The sequence below is a fragment of the Oncorhynchus nerka genome, linkage group LG17 (genome assembly GCF_034236695.1).
Source record: "Oncorhynchus nerka isolate Pitt River linkage group LG17, Oner_Uvic_2.0, whole genome shotgun sequence".
NCBI lineage: Eukaryota > Metazoa > Chordata > Actinopteri > Salmoniformes > Salmonidae > Oncorhynchus > Oncorhynchus nerka.
Genome location: NC_088412.1, coordinates 8,512,265 through 8,532,091, shown reverse-complemented (window position 1 = coordinate 8,532,091; position 19,827 = coordinate 8,512,265). Strand labels below are relative to the sequence as shown.

General features: G+C 43.0%; 1 protein-coding gene across 2 annotated transcripts in view; it reads left to right on the top strand.

Annotated features, from left to right (window-relative positions):
- Positions 1 to 635: 635 nt before the first annotated feature.
- The window catches only part of hps5 (HPS5 biogenesis of lysosomal organelles complex 2 subunit 2), a 61,243-nt gene continuing 42,051 nt past the window's right edge, over positions 636 to 19,827 (top strand). Inside the window, exons 1-9 of one of the 2 annotated variants that reach the window (XM_065002924.1) lie at positions 636 to 817; positions 6,098 to 6,223; positions 9,289 to 9,399; positions 10,311 to 10,375; positions 11,208 to 11,400; positions 11,705 to 11,835; positions 12,057 to 12,275; positions 14,095 to 14,255; positions 14,856 to 15,034. In XM_065002924.1, coding sequence (XP_064858996.1) covers positions 6,116 to 6,223; positions 9,289 to 9,399; positions 10,311 to 10,375; positions 11,208 to 11,400; positions 11,705 to 11,835; positions 12,057 to 12,275; positions 14,095 to 14,255; positions 14,856 to 15,034 — 1,167 coding nt within the window. In that variant the 5' untranslated portion in view covers positions 636 to 817; positions 6,098 to 6,115. The remainder of the gene's footprint in view (positions 818 to 6,097; positions 6,224 to 9,288; positions 9,400 to 10,310; positions 10,376 to 11,207; positions 11,401 to 11,704; positions 11,836 to 12,056; positions 12,276 to 14,094; positions 14,256 to 14,855; positions 15,035 to 19,827) is intronic. The other variant, XM_065002923.1, reaches the window with a different exon arrangement.

Below are 19,827 nucleotides of genomic sequence, written 5' to 3'. Positions count from 1 at the left end.
TTCTTTTGAATCAAGAGGAAAATAAGCTCTGTAAAGCAGTGCTTCTCTCATGTCATTGTAAATAAGAATTTGTTCTTAACTGACTTGCCTAGTTAAATAAAAAATACAATTCCCTACATAGGACTCTAGTCAAAAGTAGTGCACGACATGGGGAATATAGTGCCATTTAGGAAGCAGCCCTATCATCTCATGTTAGTGGGCTATTTTGGTGTGTGCTGCAGAGGATGTCTTGGGCATTTTCTCATGTTTCAATCAATAGAGGGTTGCTAATGGACTGCACCACTAACCCAACACTTGCCTATGAAGTGTGCCTGCGCCACTGAAAGTAGTGCACACTCACAGAAACAAGATGCGAGGGGGGGATTATATTTTCATGAACCTAAAACACAAGATTTATTTTTATTTATTTCTACAAGTATTATTATGCACAGTAAACTAATCAGCCATGTTGTATTCTACACACTGACAAACCATCACTTAGGTTTTAATTTGTAATTTTAGCTGACAAACGAATGACCATGGTTACATTCATTTAAGAACTCTTGGATTTAAACGTCAAATAAAGCAATTTTTTAGGGGGGTACTGAACAGTCTAGTGTAGTAGGGACACACCTCCTTGAAGAATAGTACCAGTAAATTCAGACTTTTCAGGAAGTGTGTCCCATCACAACCGGAGGCGGAGGAGTCGACAGTTCATTCTAGCTAGAAAGTAAACAACACACGTTAGTTAAACACACACAGCTAATGACATGAACTGATAGTAAACTGTGTATCACGAAGATTGAATCGCGATTTAAACAGCGGGGACTAATGCCTGGTAAGTTTGTGAAAAAACTAAACAAACGATTGCCTAGCCGCTAACGTTAGCTCGCTAACTTTCTCTACCCATCGCAAGCGAGACTGCTTGGTTAACTTAACGTGTACCTATCAAAACAACAATAACAGTTGATAATATGGACACTGGTCAGTCAGACACAAAGCTGACTATTCAAAAACAAATAAACGGAACTTAGTTTGCGTTTTTACACTTTAGATAGCGAAGTTATGCGATTTTTCTTTCCATTGTGGAGGCACTTTCCCCACTACGCAGGGTCCCGTGATGCCCAGCCATCGTTAAAGGACATTTATTCGTACACCACCTATACCGACAACCCCCTTTAAAGTTTACAAATGCTTTCAAATCAAGCCTAAACCAGTTACTTTCAGATGGCCAACTAAATTCAATGTAAAATGAACAAAAGCCTAACGTAGTCTCTACACAGTTGTCACAGCAAGCAAGTGTTACTTTCATTATCTAATGTAAGCTGTGGCAACTGGCTGCATTGTTGGAATGTGAAAGTTTGTCAAGTTCTTTTGCAGGGAACTAGTTGTCAGATATGGTGGTTCAAAGTCATTTACAGCAAAAACCCTTTAGCTTAGTTTCAGAAATTAAACTTTTTTAGTAATTTTTTTGCTGATCATACATTTCTCAAAAGTTTTTTTCCACTTAATATGCATTAGTGCTTTTTACAGTTATCTTTTTTTATTTTTTTACTCTTGGTAGCTGGTGGGGGGAAAGTGGAGTCATGATGTTTCCATTTGAGAGGAGGATGGTGAGAGTCATATGACAGAAGGCAGCTGAGGGTTGGCTAATACTGGTAGGTCACTATAAAACTTCCCTGTTGCGGGAAAACGCAGACGGAATCCAGACAAATTAAATGGGAATTAAACAATATTCAAAATGTATTGAACTTAGTAGGAAATAAACAAAAAATGTTTTTTAAAATTTATTAGAAAATGCATCAGTGACTCGTATTTTCCTGCAACTGTTTGAAACTGATCAGGAATGCCCTGTCTGTGTCCGTTATTCCAGAGGAAAATGTGGACGGGATATATTTTTTTCCCCCAAACTTCCCCCTGTAATTATTTCTAGTTTTATTTTTCATAAAATTGACAGTTAAGACAGAAACCTGGAGTTGTCTTTTTTCTAGGCGTGAAGATATTTCAATAAATCCAGGCGATAACAGGTTACTACACTGAGTATTCCACCCTTTTTTTCTCTCTCAAGTGTCTAAACCAAACCTTCTTTGGTGTGGTGTCGCAATAATGTTTGAATTGAGGAAGTGTGATCATAATAATTTGGTTATTTTAGTGATCCGCAGTACTTCCCAAATGCCCCCCCGGGCCTTCAGATGTAAGCTAAACAGTGCAGTTACACTTGAGATGCGTTTTAAAGGCTATGGATGAGAAATGTAATTTATCATTTCTAAACGTTTAGGTCAGTTGTATGCTGCTTCGCAATCTATTAACAGCAAGGGTTGCATTAAATGTGCGCAATATGTTTTACTGATGCATTATGGCAATATTCAATTCATACGCACAAAACAGAAACACAAGCATTCACTGTGAAACTTGATACGTGTAGGCCATTCATATATAATAGTTCATGCGTAGCACTTCGTTCATTTTATCGAATCGGTTATTGTTTTCTTGCTCAACCGGTGAGCAACAACTGTCAAACTCAGACATTTCTCTCAAAACACAGGGATGTCAATTCGCACGGGACTAGTGTTATCAGAGGAGCTTGGAGTTCGCCCCCCAAAAAACTGTAGGTTATTCAGGCCGGAATTGTTACTCTCCTGCTGTAAAAATGACTGCCATGGCAGATTCGTACGGGATTTAAATAACAGAGGTGGTGTTTAGTGCTCGTGCACATAATTCCATTACTCGACCTCCACCCAGTAAAACTAATCGTGGGATACATTTTACCGGGCTGGTCATTTAGTTATGTGCACGAATACAATCCACATTCGTAATTTTAGTCCCGTCCGAATCTGCCATGGCAGTAATTTGTACTATTATCCCAGCTCTAACTCCCAGGTCCTCTGATAATACTTATATCGTGCGAGTCGTCATCCCAGTGTTTTGAGGGATATTACAGAGTTTAACAGATGCTGCACACAATTTGTGTAAAAACATGGGAACTTAAAACAAAGCATTATGTCGGCAGCCTACAGATGAAAAGATGATCTGTTTTGTCACATATCTAGTGCCTTACTTCTCTTTTTAAAAGGTGCCTTACTTCTCTTTTAAAAGATGAAGTGGACGATATTGTGCCAATGAATTGCCAAATTAGTCAGTTAATTAAATGTCTGCATAGGTTACAGACAGTTCATTATTCTTATTGATATACATTATTATTTAGACTTTCTCCGAACTGAAGGCCAATATTAGGCTATCACTAGACAAGACAAATATCTTCACGCCTAGAATAGCATCCAGGCTTCCGTCATTAACGGTCCATTGTGAATTAGGGGGTAAAAAAATATTTCACTTTTATTTAACCAGGTAGGCCAGTTGCGAACAAGTTCTCATTTACAACTGCGACCTGGCCAAGATAAAACAAAGCAGTGAGACACAAGCAACAACCAAAATGACAGGTACATGCTGGAGTAATAATTACATAATAATACTAGTCCCGGTGTGATTAGGGTTTAGGGTTAATATCTGGCAGAATGGTGTCATGATTATTTGGATCAATTCAGTGGCCGTTTCGGTTAACACACTGCAGAGCACTACAGTAACATCGCTAATCAAACAACGCTCTCTGATTGGTGCCGCGTACAGTGTTGCCATGTTCGCGGTTTTCCAGACTTTGAAAAATATGTCACAGGGGAAAGTGTATGGGTTGCGGGTTTTGGGTTTATTTTTTAAGTTTCACCGCGGCCGCCATGTAATTTCTCTTCAAAATAAATATATACTACTGTTAGTTGTTTCTGGCTGTCAGGCAGTGAGGCAGGCTGCTGCTGAGTGAGGGGTGAGGAGGGCCGAAGCGGTGCGTGTGTTGAGAGAGCGCTACAGCTATTGGCTGAGTCATTTGAGCGAGAGGGAACTGCACTTGGTCACGTTGTGACAACTTTTATCCAGTTGTAGGTAGGCTATTTTGATTTGTCATTATGGAGACACCTATTTCCATAAAACATATTAATATGCTAGAACTGATGCACATCAACAAATAATGGAGACAGAGCGCTGGAAAATGACTTTGTGTGCACTAGAGCGCATTACATACACTATCGTTCAAAAGTTTGGGGTCACTTAGAAATGTCCTTGTTTTTGAAAGAAAATTACTTTTTTTTGTCCATTAAAATAACATCAAGTGGATCAGAAATACAGTGTGGACATTGTTAATGTTGTAAATGACTATTGTAGCTGGAAACGGCAGATTTTTATTTTTAGAAGGCCAGCATCCCGGAGTCGCCTCTTCACTGTTGACATTGAGACTGGTGTTTTGTGGGTACTATTTAATGAAGCTGCCAGTTGAGGACTTGTGAGGCGTCTGTTTCTCAAACTAGACACTCTAATGTACTTGTCCTCTGGCTCAGTTGTGCACCGGGGCCCCTCACTCCTCTTTCTATCCTGGTTAAAGCCAGTTTGCGCTGTTCTGTGAAGGGAGAAGTACACAGCATTGTACGAATTGCGTCATGCGTAAGAACAGCCCTTAGACGTGGTATATTGACCATATACCATACTCCCTTGTGCCTTATTGCTTAATCATAGCAGTCAAACAAGTTACATTGACATTCATTCATGGGAAACGATCTAGCGAGTTTAATTCGGGCAAATGATCTTTTCTCTTGCGACATATTCAAATACATCTCAATGTTTTTTATTTGTAGGAAAACCCGAAATTTGTTTGTAATGTCGTTACTACAATATGTCTTCTTAATTGGCTCGATAACATTATGGAAAAAGGGTTTATTGTATAAATATGGCAGTTCCTCTCTGGGCTATTTTTCAGGCTTTTGGCCAGGTTTTGGGCTACAAACGTTATCTAGACCTGGCAACCCTGGCTGCATGCACACTTGTACCTACACACACAATGCAACTTTTCTTCGATTTTTTTTTCTTTCTTCCCAGACCTCAAAATTGGTCTCCTGATGTGGTTTAAGCATTGTTGTCGACTTTGAACGTCCAATGTTGTTTTGTATTTTGATTTAAACAGTGTAATTTTGAGAAAGAACTGAGAAAAACAGATTGTATAGGGCTCTACATTAGGAAGTTGAATGCAGCTGAGGGTTGGTCAATTCTAGCTAGCTGAGGCTTAGCCGACTCTAGCTAGCCGACTCTAGGCAGCCGAGGCTTAGCCGACTAGCTAGCCGACTCTAGGCAGCCGAGGCTTAGCCGACTAGCTAGCCGACTCTAGGCAGCCGAGGCTTAGCCGACTCTAGCTAGCTGACTCTAGGCAGCCGAGGCTTAGCCGACTCTAGCTAGCCGACTCTAGGCAGCCGAGGCTTAGCCGACTCTAGCTAGCCGACTCTAGGCAGCCGAGGCTTAGCCGACTCTAGGCAGCCGAGGCTTAGCCGACTCTAGGCAGCCGAGGCTTAGCCGACTCTAGGCAGCCGAGGCTTAGCCGACTCTAGGCAGCCGAGGCTTAGCCGACTCTAGGCAGCCGAGGCTTAGCCGACTCTATGCAGCCGAGGCTTAGCCGACTCTAGGCAGCCGAGGCTTAGCCGACTCTAGGCAGCCGAGGCTTAGCCGACTCTAGGCAGCCGAGGCTTAGCCGACTCTATGCAGCCGAGGCTTAGCCGACTCTAGGCAGCCGAGGCTTAGCCGATCTGTAAACACATCTACCATTCCAGTGTTTAATTGCTATATTGTAATTACTTCGCCACCATGGCCTATTTATTGCCTTAACTCCCTTATCTTACCTCATTTGCACTCACTGTATGTAGACTTTTTGTTTTCTTTTGTTCTACTGTATTGACTGTATGTTTTGTTTATTCCATGTGTAACTCTGTGTCGTTGTATGTGTCGAATTGCTATGCTTTATCTTGGCCAGGTCGCAGTTGCAAATGAGAACTTGTTCTCAACTAGCCTACCTGGTTAAATAAAGGTGAAATAAAAACAATATATATATATTTTTTTGGTTTGATTAGACCGTGCTAGTCAGTCTTCTAGAAATACTTTTTCAATAGCCCCTTGACCAAGCTTTTTGACAAAATATGTTGCTCAAGGTGTGTGTGTGTGTGTGTGGTGTCTGGTACTGTGACAGCAGAAAATAAAACAATATATTCTCTCTCCCTCATTTCCTTCCCATTCTCTCCTTCTCTCTAAGCTGGTCAGGACTGTAACCATGCCCATGTTACCTGTAGTGCCTGAAGTCCAGAGTCATGTGCTGGCTGAGTTTGACTGTCTGGACCCCCTGCTGTCTGCACTCCGCCTGGACTCTGGCAGGCTTAAGGTAGGTCACGCATGCACGTTATTATTAGTTGAGAAATGTTTAGAGGTTCCACTCCAAATATTCAATTGATTTGTTTGACGATATGTAAACGGTAACACGATATGTAAACTAGCAGGCAGCATGATATGTAAACGGTAGCACGATATGTAAACGGTAGCACAATATGTAAACGGTAGCACAATATGTAACGGTAACACGATATGTAAACTAGCAGGCAGCACGATATGTCAACGGTAGCACGATATGTCAACGGTAACACGATATGTCAACGGTAACACGATATGTAAACTAGCAGGCAGCACGATATGTAAACGGTAACACGATATGTAAACGGTAACACGATGTAAACGGTAACACGATATGTAAACGGTAGCACAATATGTAACGGTAACACGATATGTAAACTAGCAGGCAGCACGATATGTAAACGGTAACACGATATGTAACGGTAGCACGATATGTAAACGGTAACACGATATGTAAACTAGCAGGCAGCACGATATGTCAACGGTAGCACGATATGTAAACGGTAGCGCGATATGTAAACGGTAGCGCGATATGTAAACGGTAGCGCGATATGTAAACGGTAGCACCATATGTAAACGGTAGCACGATATGTAAACGCTAGCAGGCAGCACGATATGTAAACGGTAGCACGATATGTAAACGGCAGCAGACAGCACGATATGTAAACGGTAGCAGACAGCACGATATGTAAATGGTAACACGATATGTAAACGGCAGCACGATATGTAAACGGTAACACGATATGTAAACGGTAGCAGACAGCACGATATGTAAACGGTAGCACGATATGTAAACGGTAGCAGACAGCACGATATGTAAACGTTAGCAGACAGCACGATATGTAAACGGTAACACGATATGTAAACGGTAGCACGATATGTAAACTGTAGCAGACAGCACGATATGTAAAACGGTAGCACGATATGTAAACGGTAGCACGATATGTAAACGGTAGCGCGATATGTAAACGGTAGCGCGATATGTAAACGGTAGCAGACAGCACGATATGTAAACGGTAACACGATATGTAAACGGTAGCAGACAGCACGATATGTAAACGGTAACACGATATGTAAACGGTAGCAGACAGCACGATATGTAAACGGTAACGCGATATGTAAACGGTAGCAGACAGCACGATATGTAAACGGTAGCACGATATGTAAACGGTAACACGATATGTAAACGGTAGCAGACAGCACGATATGTAAACGGTAGCACGATATGTAAACGGTAGCACGATGTGTAAACGGTAGCAGACAGCACGATATGTAAACGGTAGCACGATATGTAAACGGTAGCACGATGTGTAAACGGTAGCGGACAGCACGATATGTAAACGGTAGCACAATATGTAAACGGTAGCAGACAGTACGATATGTAAACGGTAACAGACAGCACGATATGTAAACGGTAGCACGATATGTAAACGGTAACACGATATGTAAACGGTAGCAGACAGCACGATATGTAAACGGTAGCACGATATGTAAACGGTAAACGGTAGCACGATATGTAAACGGTAGCACGATATGTAAACGGTAGCACGATATGTAAACGGTAGCAGACAGCACGATATGTAAACGGTAGCAGACAGCACGATATGTAAACGGCAACACGATATGTAAACGGTACCACGATATGTAAACGGTAGCAGACAGCACGATATGTAAACGGTAGCAGACAGCACGATATGTAAACGGTAGCACGCACGATATGTAAACGGTAGCACGATATGTAAACGGTAGCAGACAGCACGATATGTAAACGGTAACACGATATGTAAACGGTAGCAGACAGCACGATATGTAAACGGTAGCACGATATGTAAACGGTATCACGCACGATATGTAAACGGTATCACGCACGATATGTAAACGGTAGCAGACAGCACGATATGTAAACGGTAGCACGATATGTAAACGGTAGCACGATATGTAAACGGTAGCAGACAGCACGATATGTAAACGGTAGCAGGTAACATGATATGTAAACGGTAGCAGACAGCACGATATGTCAACGGTAGCACGATATGTAAACGGTAGCACGATATGTAAACGGTAGCACGATATGTAAACGGTAGCAGACAGCACGATATGTAAACGGTAGCACGATATGTAAACGGTAGCACGATATGTAAACGGTAACACGATATGTAAACGGTAGCAGACAGCACGATATGTAAACGTTAGCAGACAGCACGATATGTAAACGGTAGCACGATATGTAAACGGTAGCACGATATGTAAACGGTAGCACGATATGTAAACGGTAACACGATATGTAAACGGTAGCAGACAGCACGATATGTAAACGGTAACACGATATGTAAACGGTAGCAGACAGCACGATATGTAAACGGTAGCAGACAGCACGATATGTAAACGGTAGCACGCACGATATGTAAACGGTAGCACGATATGTAAACGGTAGCACGATATGTAAACGGTAGCACGATATGTAAACGGTAGCAGACAGCACGATATGTAAACGGTAGCGCGATATGTAAACGGTAGCACGATATGTAAACGGTAGCAGACAGCACGATATGTAAACGGTAACACGATATGTAAACGGTAGCACGATATGTAAACGGTAGCGCGATATGTAAACGGTAGCAGACAGCACGATATGTAAACGGTAGCACGATATGTAAACGGTAGCACGATATGTAAACGGTAGCACGATATGTAAACGGTGACACGATATGTAAACGGTAGCACGATATGTAAATGGTAACACATTGTAACCCAACATTCAGCTGGCAGGTGCAAACCTACCAGCTCTCTAGATAGTTGGGGAAACCATACCTTCCTATTTTGTCTCAAATTTCGAGCAGCTGGAGGACAAACTGCAAGGACAACTGGTAGAATAAGTTTAAATGTATTTTTTTCCCCCCTCAACATTCTGACTTGTGAGGAGCATTTACACAGTTTTACACTCCCAATGTGTCAGGCTGTATATATCAATGCATTGTTTATTGAAGCCTGATTTAATCCGACTGTGTTTTGAAAAGCCTCTCTTTTCTTGTCTGTCAGTGCACCTGCCTGGCTGTATCGAGGAAGTGGCTAGCTTTGGGAACGTCAGCTGGAGGGCTGCACCTCATCCAGAGGGAAGGATGGAAGCAGAGGCTCATCCTCACACACAAGGTAGCGTATATAATGTTGTCGTCTACTTCCTGGTAATAAAATAAAATAATAAACGGATTGACAGGATATACGACCTGTTTGTTGTTATTAGATAGATACTGTACATACTCCTGTTTTTAATAACATTGCACGAGCGATCCAGAACAGCACATCTCCTGTTTCTGTAGTGAGGCAGCATGATGTACAGTACACCCCCTGGACAGGACGCTAGTCTATCTCCTGTTTCTGTAGTGAGGCAGCATGATGTACCAGTACACCCCCTGGTCAGGACGCTAGTCTATCTCCTGTTTCTGTAGCGTGAGTCAGCATGATGTACAGTACACCCCCTGGTCAGGACGCTAGTCTATCTCCTGTTTCTGTAGTGAGGCAGCATGATGTACAGTACACCCCCTGGTCAGGACGCTAGTCTATCTCCTGTTTCTGTAGTGAGGCAGCATGATGTACAGTACACCCCCTGGTCAGGACGCTAGTCTATCTCCTGTTTCTGTAGTGAAGCAGCATGATGTACAGTACACCCCCTGGTCAGGACGCTAGTCTATCTCCTGTTTCTGTAGTGAGGCAGCATGATGTACAGTACACCCCCTGGTCAGGACGCTAGTCTATCTCCTGTTTCTGTAGTGAGGCAGCATGATGTACAGTACACCCCCTGGTCAGGACGCTAGTCTATCTCCTGTTTCTGTAGTGAGGCAGCATGATGTACAGTACACCCCCTGGACAGGACACTAGTCTATCTCCTGTTTCTGTAGTGTGAGTCAGCTTGATGTACCAGTACACCCCTAGACAGGACGCTAGTCTATCACAGGGCCTTACCCTCAATCCATCTCCTTAATTCTGAGTGCCAGGTCCCATTTTTACGGCCTTTGGTTTGACTCGGCCAGGGATCAATAAGTGTCCTATTTCTTCTATCTCAGGAGGGATCTATCACTCAGGTGTCGTGTTGTCCACACGATGAAGACTTTATTGCTGTGGCAACAAGGTAAAAATGTTTTTTAAATAACTCAAAGCATAGAAATTAATTTGAAGTTCACATGTTTACTCACTTCAGTGACTTCAACTTCTTCAATAAGTTAAGTGTCAGGCTTTTTCAGTTTGCTTTCTTGTCTGTCTGCCTCCCAGTCTGCCTCTCTCTCTGTCTTTCTCTGCATGTTGTAGGTCAGGACCTGGTTGTAGCTAAACTAGGGGTAGATTTGGGATGAAAGGTTTTCTCTCTCTGTATGTCTCAATCAGGGTCTGGTGGTAGTCTAGGTGTTAATACTATACTACTGTCTCTTGTCCTCTAGTCAGGGTCTGGTGGTGATCTTTCTGTCATCTCTGTCAGGGCCTGGTGGTAGTCTGTCTCTCTGTCCGTCCTTCCTTCCTTCCTTCCTTCCTTCCTTCCTTCCTTCCTTCCTTCCTTCCTTCCTTCCTTCCTTCCTTCCTTCCTCTCTCAGTCAGGGCCTGGTGGTGATTTGTCCTTCCTCTCTCAGTTAGGGCCTGGTGGTGATTTGTCTGTCTGCCTGCCTGCCTGGCTGTCTCTCTGTCTGTCTCTCTCTGTCTCTGTCTCTGTCTTTCTTCTCTCAGTCAGGGCCTTGTGGTAATTTGTCTGTCTGTCCTCTCTCAGTCAGGGCCTGGTGGTGATTTGTCTGTCTGTCCTCTCTCAGTCAGGGCCTGGTGGTGATTTGTCTGTCTGTCTGTCCTCTCTCAGTCAGGGCCTGGTGGTGATCTGTCTGTCTGTCCTCTCTCAGTCAGGGCCTGGTGGTGATCTGTCTGTCTGTCTGTCCTCTCTCAGTCAGGGCCTGGTGGTGATCTGTCTGTCTGTCCTCTCTCAGTCAGGGCCTGGTGGTAGTGTGGGAGCTTCAACTTGAGCGTCGTGGCAGACCAGAGAGGGTCAGTGTTTCCTGGGAACACCGTGGCCAGACGCTCACCTCTCTCTGCTGGGACACCGCAGCCCTCAGGGTGTTTGCTGGGGACAAAGGGGGCAAGGTGTCCTTCCTCCGCGCTGGATCCTCCAAACTCGGAAAGGTAGTGGGAAACTAACCGTTGGGTTTTATTTTGGGGAGGTGAAAGATATATTAGCCTGGTCCCATCTCTATTTGTGCTGTCATGCCAACTCCTATGGTCTTTGTCATGCCAAATGTCTGGCATGAGAACACTGGTAATGGTTGGCTGTACAGCAAATCTGGCACCAAGCTAGGAATAGCTACTGCACTTAATGAATTGATTATCAGGTACAGTTTTTGTTTCCCTTCCCCATACCGTGATCTATTACAATCTCCATCTTACGTATCCTGTCTAGTCACATGATCCGTTGTTCTGTGTTGTCCAGGGCTCAGCGTTTGTGATCTTCCCCGTCCAGACCATCACTACTGTGGATTCCAGGGTGGTTCAGCTGGGTTATCTGGACGGGCGACTGCTGGTGTCCTCTCTCAGCCGCTGCTACCTCTGTGACACGGAGAGGTGAGTGTGGGGACATAACTGGGGGCAGTAGGCCGCCCAGATGTTACAGAAGTGTCGTGGAAGCATAGAAGAAGATATTTTTTAAATATTATATATTTAAAAAATATAAATATATATATTAAACATTTTAATATTAGTGAGTAATATTATCTGGTAAATGTCTCAAGTTTGGTCTATAAGGTTAAAGGTACCACCCAGTTCCTCCTCCTCACGATCCACAGGGAGAAGTTCTGGCGTGTCGGTAACAAGGAGCGTGACGGAGAATACGGAGCGTGTTTCTTCCCTCTGAGCCGCGGCGTGACCGCTGGCCAACCTCCTCTGCTGTACTGTGCCAGGCCTGGGTCTAGAGTCTGGGAGGCCAGCTTCAGTGGAGATGTCCTCAGCACGCACCAGTTTAAACAGCTGCTGGCTGTACCACCTGCACCTCTCATCAGCTATAGGTGTGTGTGCAGTGGCCTTCAGGAAGTGTTCATACCCTTTTTGACTTATTCTACATTTTGTTGTGTTACAGCCTGAATTCAAAATGGACTGAATAGTTTTTATTTTATTTTTTACCCATCGACACACAGTACCACATAATGACAAAGTGAAAACATTTTGTTGTGTTACAGCCTGAATTCAAAATGGGTTGAATAGTTTTTAGTTTTTATTATTATTATTTTTTAAATATTTTTTTACCCATCGACAGACACACAGTACCACATAATGACAAAGTGAAAACATTTTGTTTTATTATTGATTAAAAATGAAATCCAGATATCTAATTTACATAAGTATTCACACCCCTGAGTCAATAATACTTCATAGAAGCACCTTTTGGTGGCTATCTACAGCTGTGAGTCTTTCTGTATAAGTCAAAGAGTTTTCCACACTGCAAGATAGGCACTTTATTCATTTTTTAAAAATTCATCAAGTTGGTTGTTGATCCTTGCTAGTCAGCCATTTTCAAGTCTTGCCATAGATTTTCAAGACATTTTTTTTTTAAAGTCCAAAACTGTAACTAGGCCACTCAGAAACATTCAATGTCGTCTTGGTAAGCAACTCCGCTTTTTTTTAACCAATAGGATCCCTTCTTTGTGAGGAATTGGAAAACCTCCCTGGGCTTTGTGATTGAATCTGTGTTTGAAATTCACTGCTTGACTGAGGGACCTTAGAGATAATTGTATGTGTGGGTTACAGAGATGAGGTAGTCATTCAAATATTATTAATTTGCGCTGTAACAACTGTGTGTGTGTGTGTGTGTGTAAACTTCTAGGTCCTAGAATCTGGGGGGATTGACTCTGGACATTGTAAGCTAATATATACAGTACCAGGGTTTTTCTTTGTTTACTTTTTTCTACGTCGTAGAATAATTGTGAATACTTCAAAACTATGAAATGACAAAGAGAATCATGTAGTAACAAAAATAGTATGAAACAAATCAAAATATATTTGAGATTCTTCAAATAGCCACCCTTTACCTCGATGACAGCTTTGCAAACTCTTGGAATTCTCTCAACCAGCTTCATGAGGTAGTTACCTGGAATGCATTTCAATTAACAGTTAAAAATTATTTGACCAAGATGGAGGGTGATGGTGTGCTGCATCAGATGCCCTGGCCTCCACAATCCCCCGACCTCAACCCAATTGAGATGGTTTGGGATGAGTCGGACCGCAGAGTAAAGAAAAAGCAGCCAACAAGTGCTCGGCATATGTGGGAACTCCTTCAAGACTGTAGGAAAAGCATTCCAGGTGATGTTGGTTGAGAGAATGCCAAGAGTGTGCAAAGGTAAAGGGTGGCTATTTGAAGAATCTCAAATATATAACACTTTTTTGGTTACTGTGTGTTATTTCATAGTTTTGATGTCTTCACTATTATTCTACGATGTAGAAAATAGTTTTAAAAAATAAAGAAAAATCCTTGAATGAGTAGGTGTTCTATAACTTTTGGCCAAATAGCATTTTGGACTGGGTAAGATGCTTCAGGGGGGCGGTCACGTGTTTACGAGGCAGAGGTCCTGGGTTCGAGCCTCTGTATGAGCAGAAGGAAGCTGGGTAAGATGCTTCAGGGGGCGGTCACGTGTTTACGAGGCAGAGGTCCTGGGTTCGAGCCTCTGTATGAGCAGAAGGAAGCTGGGTAAGATGCTTCAGGGGGCGGTCACGTGTTTACGAGGCAGAGGTCCTGGGTTCGAGCCTCTGTATGAGCAGAAGGAAGCTGTACTCACTTTAAGCCGCGTGACGTCCTTTACACTAATACTGTTTGTTGTTGTTTATCTGCAGAAGTGAGCCCCATTACAACCAAGCCCAGAAGAGTTCCCAGTCCATAGCCTTCCCCAGACTGTTATACTTTGGGGATCAGAACCTGCTGACGTGGACAGACTCGGCTATCTATGTCTTCACTCCTCAGAGTGGCCAGGTACTGCTGTGGACCGAGGTCAAAGGTTAGTAGCAGTAGCTTTAGGTAGTAATTCAGCATTCTCCAGTAACAACAAACTAACTACACTGAACAAAAAAAATATATAAACTCAACATGTAAAGTGTTGTTCCTGTGTTTCATGAGCTGAAATACACGATCCCAGAAATGTTCTATACACACAAAAAAACGTATTTCTCTCATGTTGCGCACAAATTTTGCTTTCATCTCTTAGTGAGCATTTCTCCTTTGCCCAGATAGGTGTGGCATATCAAGAAGCTGATTAAACAGCATGATCACAGGTGCACCTTGTGCTGGGGATAATAAAAGACCACTCTAAAATGTGCAGGTTTTGTCACACAACACAATGCCCCAGATGTCTGAAGTTTTGAGGGAGCGTGTAATTGGCATGTTGACTGTAGGAATGTCCACTGCTTCTTCCCCTGTGGGATCGTCAAGGGGAGGAGTCTCAGTCTCATCCATTCCTCTGTCACCTGACACATGACCACCTGTTCACCTTCACTGTCAGTCATCCTACCTGTCCAGCTACCCACACAGATTCCACTAATCTTTCAATGTGTAATGGCTGAATCACTCAATTAATTTTCTTTTTTTTTTTCTTCTCCAGACGTGGTTGAGATAGCGGTGTACCGCAACGAGCTGTTCTGTCTCCATGGTGATGGCCGCATGTCCCACCTCTCGCTGTTGTCTGTGGAGCGGTGTGTCGACAGGTTGCTACGCAGGGAGGCGTGGTGTCTAGCGGCCACGGTCTGTGTGATGTTTCAACATGCGATCGCCCCCAGCAGGGTGAGACTCGTATTACTGCAGCTTTTTCACCCCAAACCCTGTCCTCAAAGTACTCTTAAGGGCGTTTTGAGCTGTAGTTCGAATCAGACTTTTTTTCTTCTCATTTGGTTCAGTTGATTTCACAATGCCAAATGTCAAACTAGCAAAAAGTTCCTAAACAAAACCACATATCCATGCAAGCATTTCTTTATTGAACAAAAATAGCCACTCTCAGTGCCGGCCCGCCCATTAGGCAGAATTAGGCTTTGGTCTACCCCTCATAGACTCTAACTTCTTTAGCACCTATTGACGATAGTATCTTCCTTACAGAGGGTTTTTGTTAAGAGCCCCGACACTCGGTCTGAAACGTTGACACGCATCGCTAGCGGTCGTGTTTTGGAAACGGGGACTATATCTTTCACATCAGCCAGGAAATAATACAAATTAAAGGTTAAATTGATACACATCTGAGGGTTTGTGTTTCCCACACGGCCATATGTTCATGTTATAGTGTTTACTGACAGACGGAAGACAGAGGAGAACACCTGGGATTATTATCTAATCTAACGTCCTCTGAACACCTGGGATTATTATCTAATCTAACCTCCTCTGAACACCTGGGATTATTATCTAATCTAACGTCCTCTGAACACCTGGGATTATTATCTAATCTAACGTCCTCTGAACACCTGGGATAATTATCTAATCTAACGTCCTCTGATCACCTGGGATTATTATCTAATCTAACGTCCTCTGAACACCTGGGATTATTATCTAATCTAACCTCTGAACACCTGGGATTATTATCTAATCTAACGTCCTCTGATCACCTGGGATTATTATCTAATCTAACGTCCTCTGAACACCTGGGATTATTATCTAATCTAACGTCCTCTGATCACCTGGGATTATTATCTAATCTAACGTCCTCTGAACACCTGGGATTATTATCTAATCTAACCTCTGAACACCTGGGATAATTATCTAATCTAACGTCCTCTGATCACCTGGGATAATTATCTAATCTAATGTCCTCTGAACACCTGGGATAATTATCTAATCTAATGTCCTCTGAACACCTGGGATTATTATCTAATCTAACGTCCTCTGAACACCTGTGATTATTATCTAATCTAATGTCCCCTGAACACCTGGGATTATTATCTAATCTAACGTCCTCTGAACACCTGGGATAATTATCTAATCTAACGTCCTCTGAACACCTGGGAATATTATCTAATCTAATGTCCTCTGAACACCTGGGATTATTATCTAATCTAACCTCTGAACACCTGTGATTATTATCTAATCTAATGTCCTCTGAACACCTGGGATAATTATCTAATCTAACCTCTGAACACCTGGGATTATTATCTAATCTAACGTCCTCTGAACACCTGGGATAATTATCTAATCTAACGTCCTCTGATCACCTGGGATTATTATCTAATCTAACGTCCTCTGAACACCTGGGATTATTATCTAATCTAACGTCCTCTGAACACCTGGGATTATTATCTAATCTAACGTCCTCTGAACACCTGGGATAATTATCTAATCTAATGTCCTCTGAACACCTGGGATTATTATCTAATCTAACCTCTGAACACCTGTGATTATTATCTAATCTAATGTCCTCTGAACACCTGGGATAATTATCTAATCTAACGTCCTCTGAACACCTGGGATAATTATCTAATCTAACGTCCTCTGATCACCTGGGATTATTATCTAATCTAACCTCTGAACACCTGTGTGTGAATTTAACTCAGGAAGTGTAGTGGAAGTGTAGTTTAGTAGGCTGGAGGCTGTATAGCTGTATGGGTCTGTAGTTTTACTGATGAAAAAGACATTACAGACAAGACTTTACAATTTACATACATTTAAAAACATGAATATGTAATGTATCTATCAGTTCCACATACATGTCAGTACACACACTCAACCAGTAGGTCACATGTCAGTACACACACACAACCAGTAGGTCACATGTCAGTACATACACTCAACCAGTAGGTCACATGTCAGTACACACACTCAACCAGTAGGTCACATGTCAGTACACACACTCAACCAGTAGGTCACATGTCAGTACACACACACAACCAGTAGGTCACATGTCAGTACACACACTCAACCAGTAGGTCACATGTCAGTACACACACTCAACCAGTAGGTCACATGTCAGTACACACACACAACCAGTAGGTCACATGTCAGTACACACACACAACCAGTAGGTCACATGTCAGTACACACACTCAACCAGTAGGTCACATGTCAGTACACACACACAACCAGTAGGTCACATGTCAGTACACACACTCAACCAGTAGGTCACATGTCAGTACACGCACTCAACCAGTAGGTCACATGTCAGTACATACACACAACCAGTAGGTCACATGTCAGTACACACACTCAACCAGTAGGTCACATGTCAGTACACACACTCAACCAGTAGGTCACATGTCAGTACACACACTCAACCAGTAGGTCACATGTCAGTACACACACTCAACCAGTAGGTCACATGTCAGTACACACACTCAACCAGTAGGTCACATGTCAGTACACACACTCAACCAGTAGGTCACATGTCAGTACACACACACAACCAGTAGGTCACATGTCAGTACACACACACAACCAGTAGGTCACATGTCAGTACACACACTCAACCAGTAGGTCACATGTCAGTACACACACACAACCAGTAGGTCACATGTCAGTACACAGACTCAACCAGTAGGTCACATGTCAGTACATACACACAACCAGTAGGTCACATGTCAGTACACACACTCAACCAGTAGGTCACATGTCAGTACACACACTCAACCAGTAGGTCACATGTCAGTACACACACTCAACCAGTAGGTCACATGTCAGTACACACACACAACCAGTAGGTCACATGTCAGTACACACACACAACCAGTAGGTCACATGTCAGTACACACACTCAACCAGTAGGTCACATGTCAGTACATACACACAACCAGTAGGTCACATGTCAGTACACACACTCAACCAGTAGGTCACATGTCAGTACACACACTCAACCAGTAGGTCACATGTCAGTACACACACTCAACCAGTAGGTCACATGTCAGTACACACACACAACCAGTAGGTCACATGTCAGTACACACACTCAACCAGTAGGTCACATGTCAGTACACACACTCAACCAGTAGGTCACATGTCAGTACACACACTCAACCAGTAGGTCACATGTCAGTACACACACTCAACCAGTAGGTCACATGTCAGTACACACACTCAACCAGTAGGTCACATGTCAGTACACACACACAACCAGTAGGTCACATGTCAGTACACACACTCAACCAGTAGGTCACATGTCAGTACACACACTCAACCAGTAGGTCACATGTCAGTACACACACACAACCAGTAGGTCACATGTCAGTACACACACTCAACCAGTAGGTCACATGTCAGTACACACACTCAACCAGTAGGTCACATGTCAGTACACACACTCAACCAGTAGGTCACATGTCAGTACACACACTCAACCAGTAGGTCACATGTCAGTACACACACTCAACCAGTAGGTCACATGTCAGTACACACACAACCAGTAGGTCACATGTCAGTACACACACTCAACCAGTAGGTCACATGTCAGTACACACACACAACCAGTAGGTCACATGTCAGTACACACACTCAACCAGTAGGTCACATGTCAGTACACACACTCAACCAGTAGGTCACATGTCAGTACACACACTCAACCAGTAGGTCACATGTCAGTACACACACACAACCAGTAGGTCACATGTCAGTACACACACTCAACCAGTAGGTCACATGTCAGTACACACACTCAACCAGTAGGTCACATGTCAGTACACACACACAACCAGTAGGTCACATGTCACACACACAACCAGTAGGTCACATGTCAGTACACACACTCAACCAGTAGGTCACATGTCAGTACACACACTCAACCAGTAGGTCACATGTCAGTACACACACTCAACCAGTAGGTCACATGTCAGTACACACACTCAACCAGTAGGTCACATGTCAGTACATACACACAACCAGTAGGTCACATGGGGGAAAGGTGTTGTGCTGTGAGGTGTTGCTTTATTTGTTGTTTGAAACCAGGTTTGTTGTTTACTTGCGCTTTATAAGATGGATGGGAGTTCTGTGCACTCATAGCTCTGTATAATACTGTATATGAGATGGATGGGAGTTCTATGCACTCATAGCTCTGTATAATACTGTATATGAGATGGATGGGAGTTCTATGCACTCATAGCTCTGTATAATACTGTATATGAGATGGATGGGAGTTCTATGCACTCATAGCTCTGTATAATACTGTATATGAGATGGATGGGAGTTCTATGCACTCATAGCTCTGTATAATACTGTATATGAGATGGATGGGAGTTCTGTGCACTCATAGCTCTGTATAATACTGTATATGAGATGGATGGGAGTTCTGTGCACTCATAGCTCTGTATAATACTGTATATGAGATGGAAGGGAGTTCTATGCACTCATGGCTCTGTAAAATACTGTACATTTCCTTGAATTTGTTCTGGACCTGGGGACTGTGAAAAGACCTCTGGTGGCATGTCTGGTGGAGTAGGTGTGTGTGTCAGTGCTGTGTGTAAGTTGACTATGCAAACCATTTGGGATGTCCAACACATTGTTTCTTATAAAAACAAGAAGTGACAAAGTCAGTCTCCCCTCAACTCTTAGCGAAGAGAGACTGGCATGAATAGTATTAATATCAGCCCTCTGATTACAATGAAGAGCAAGAC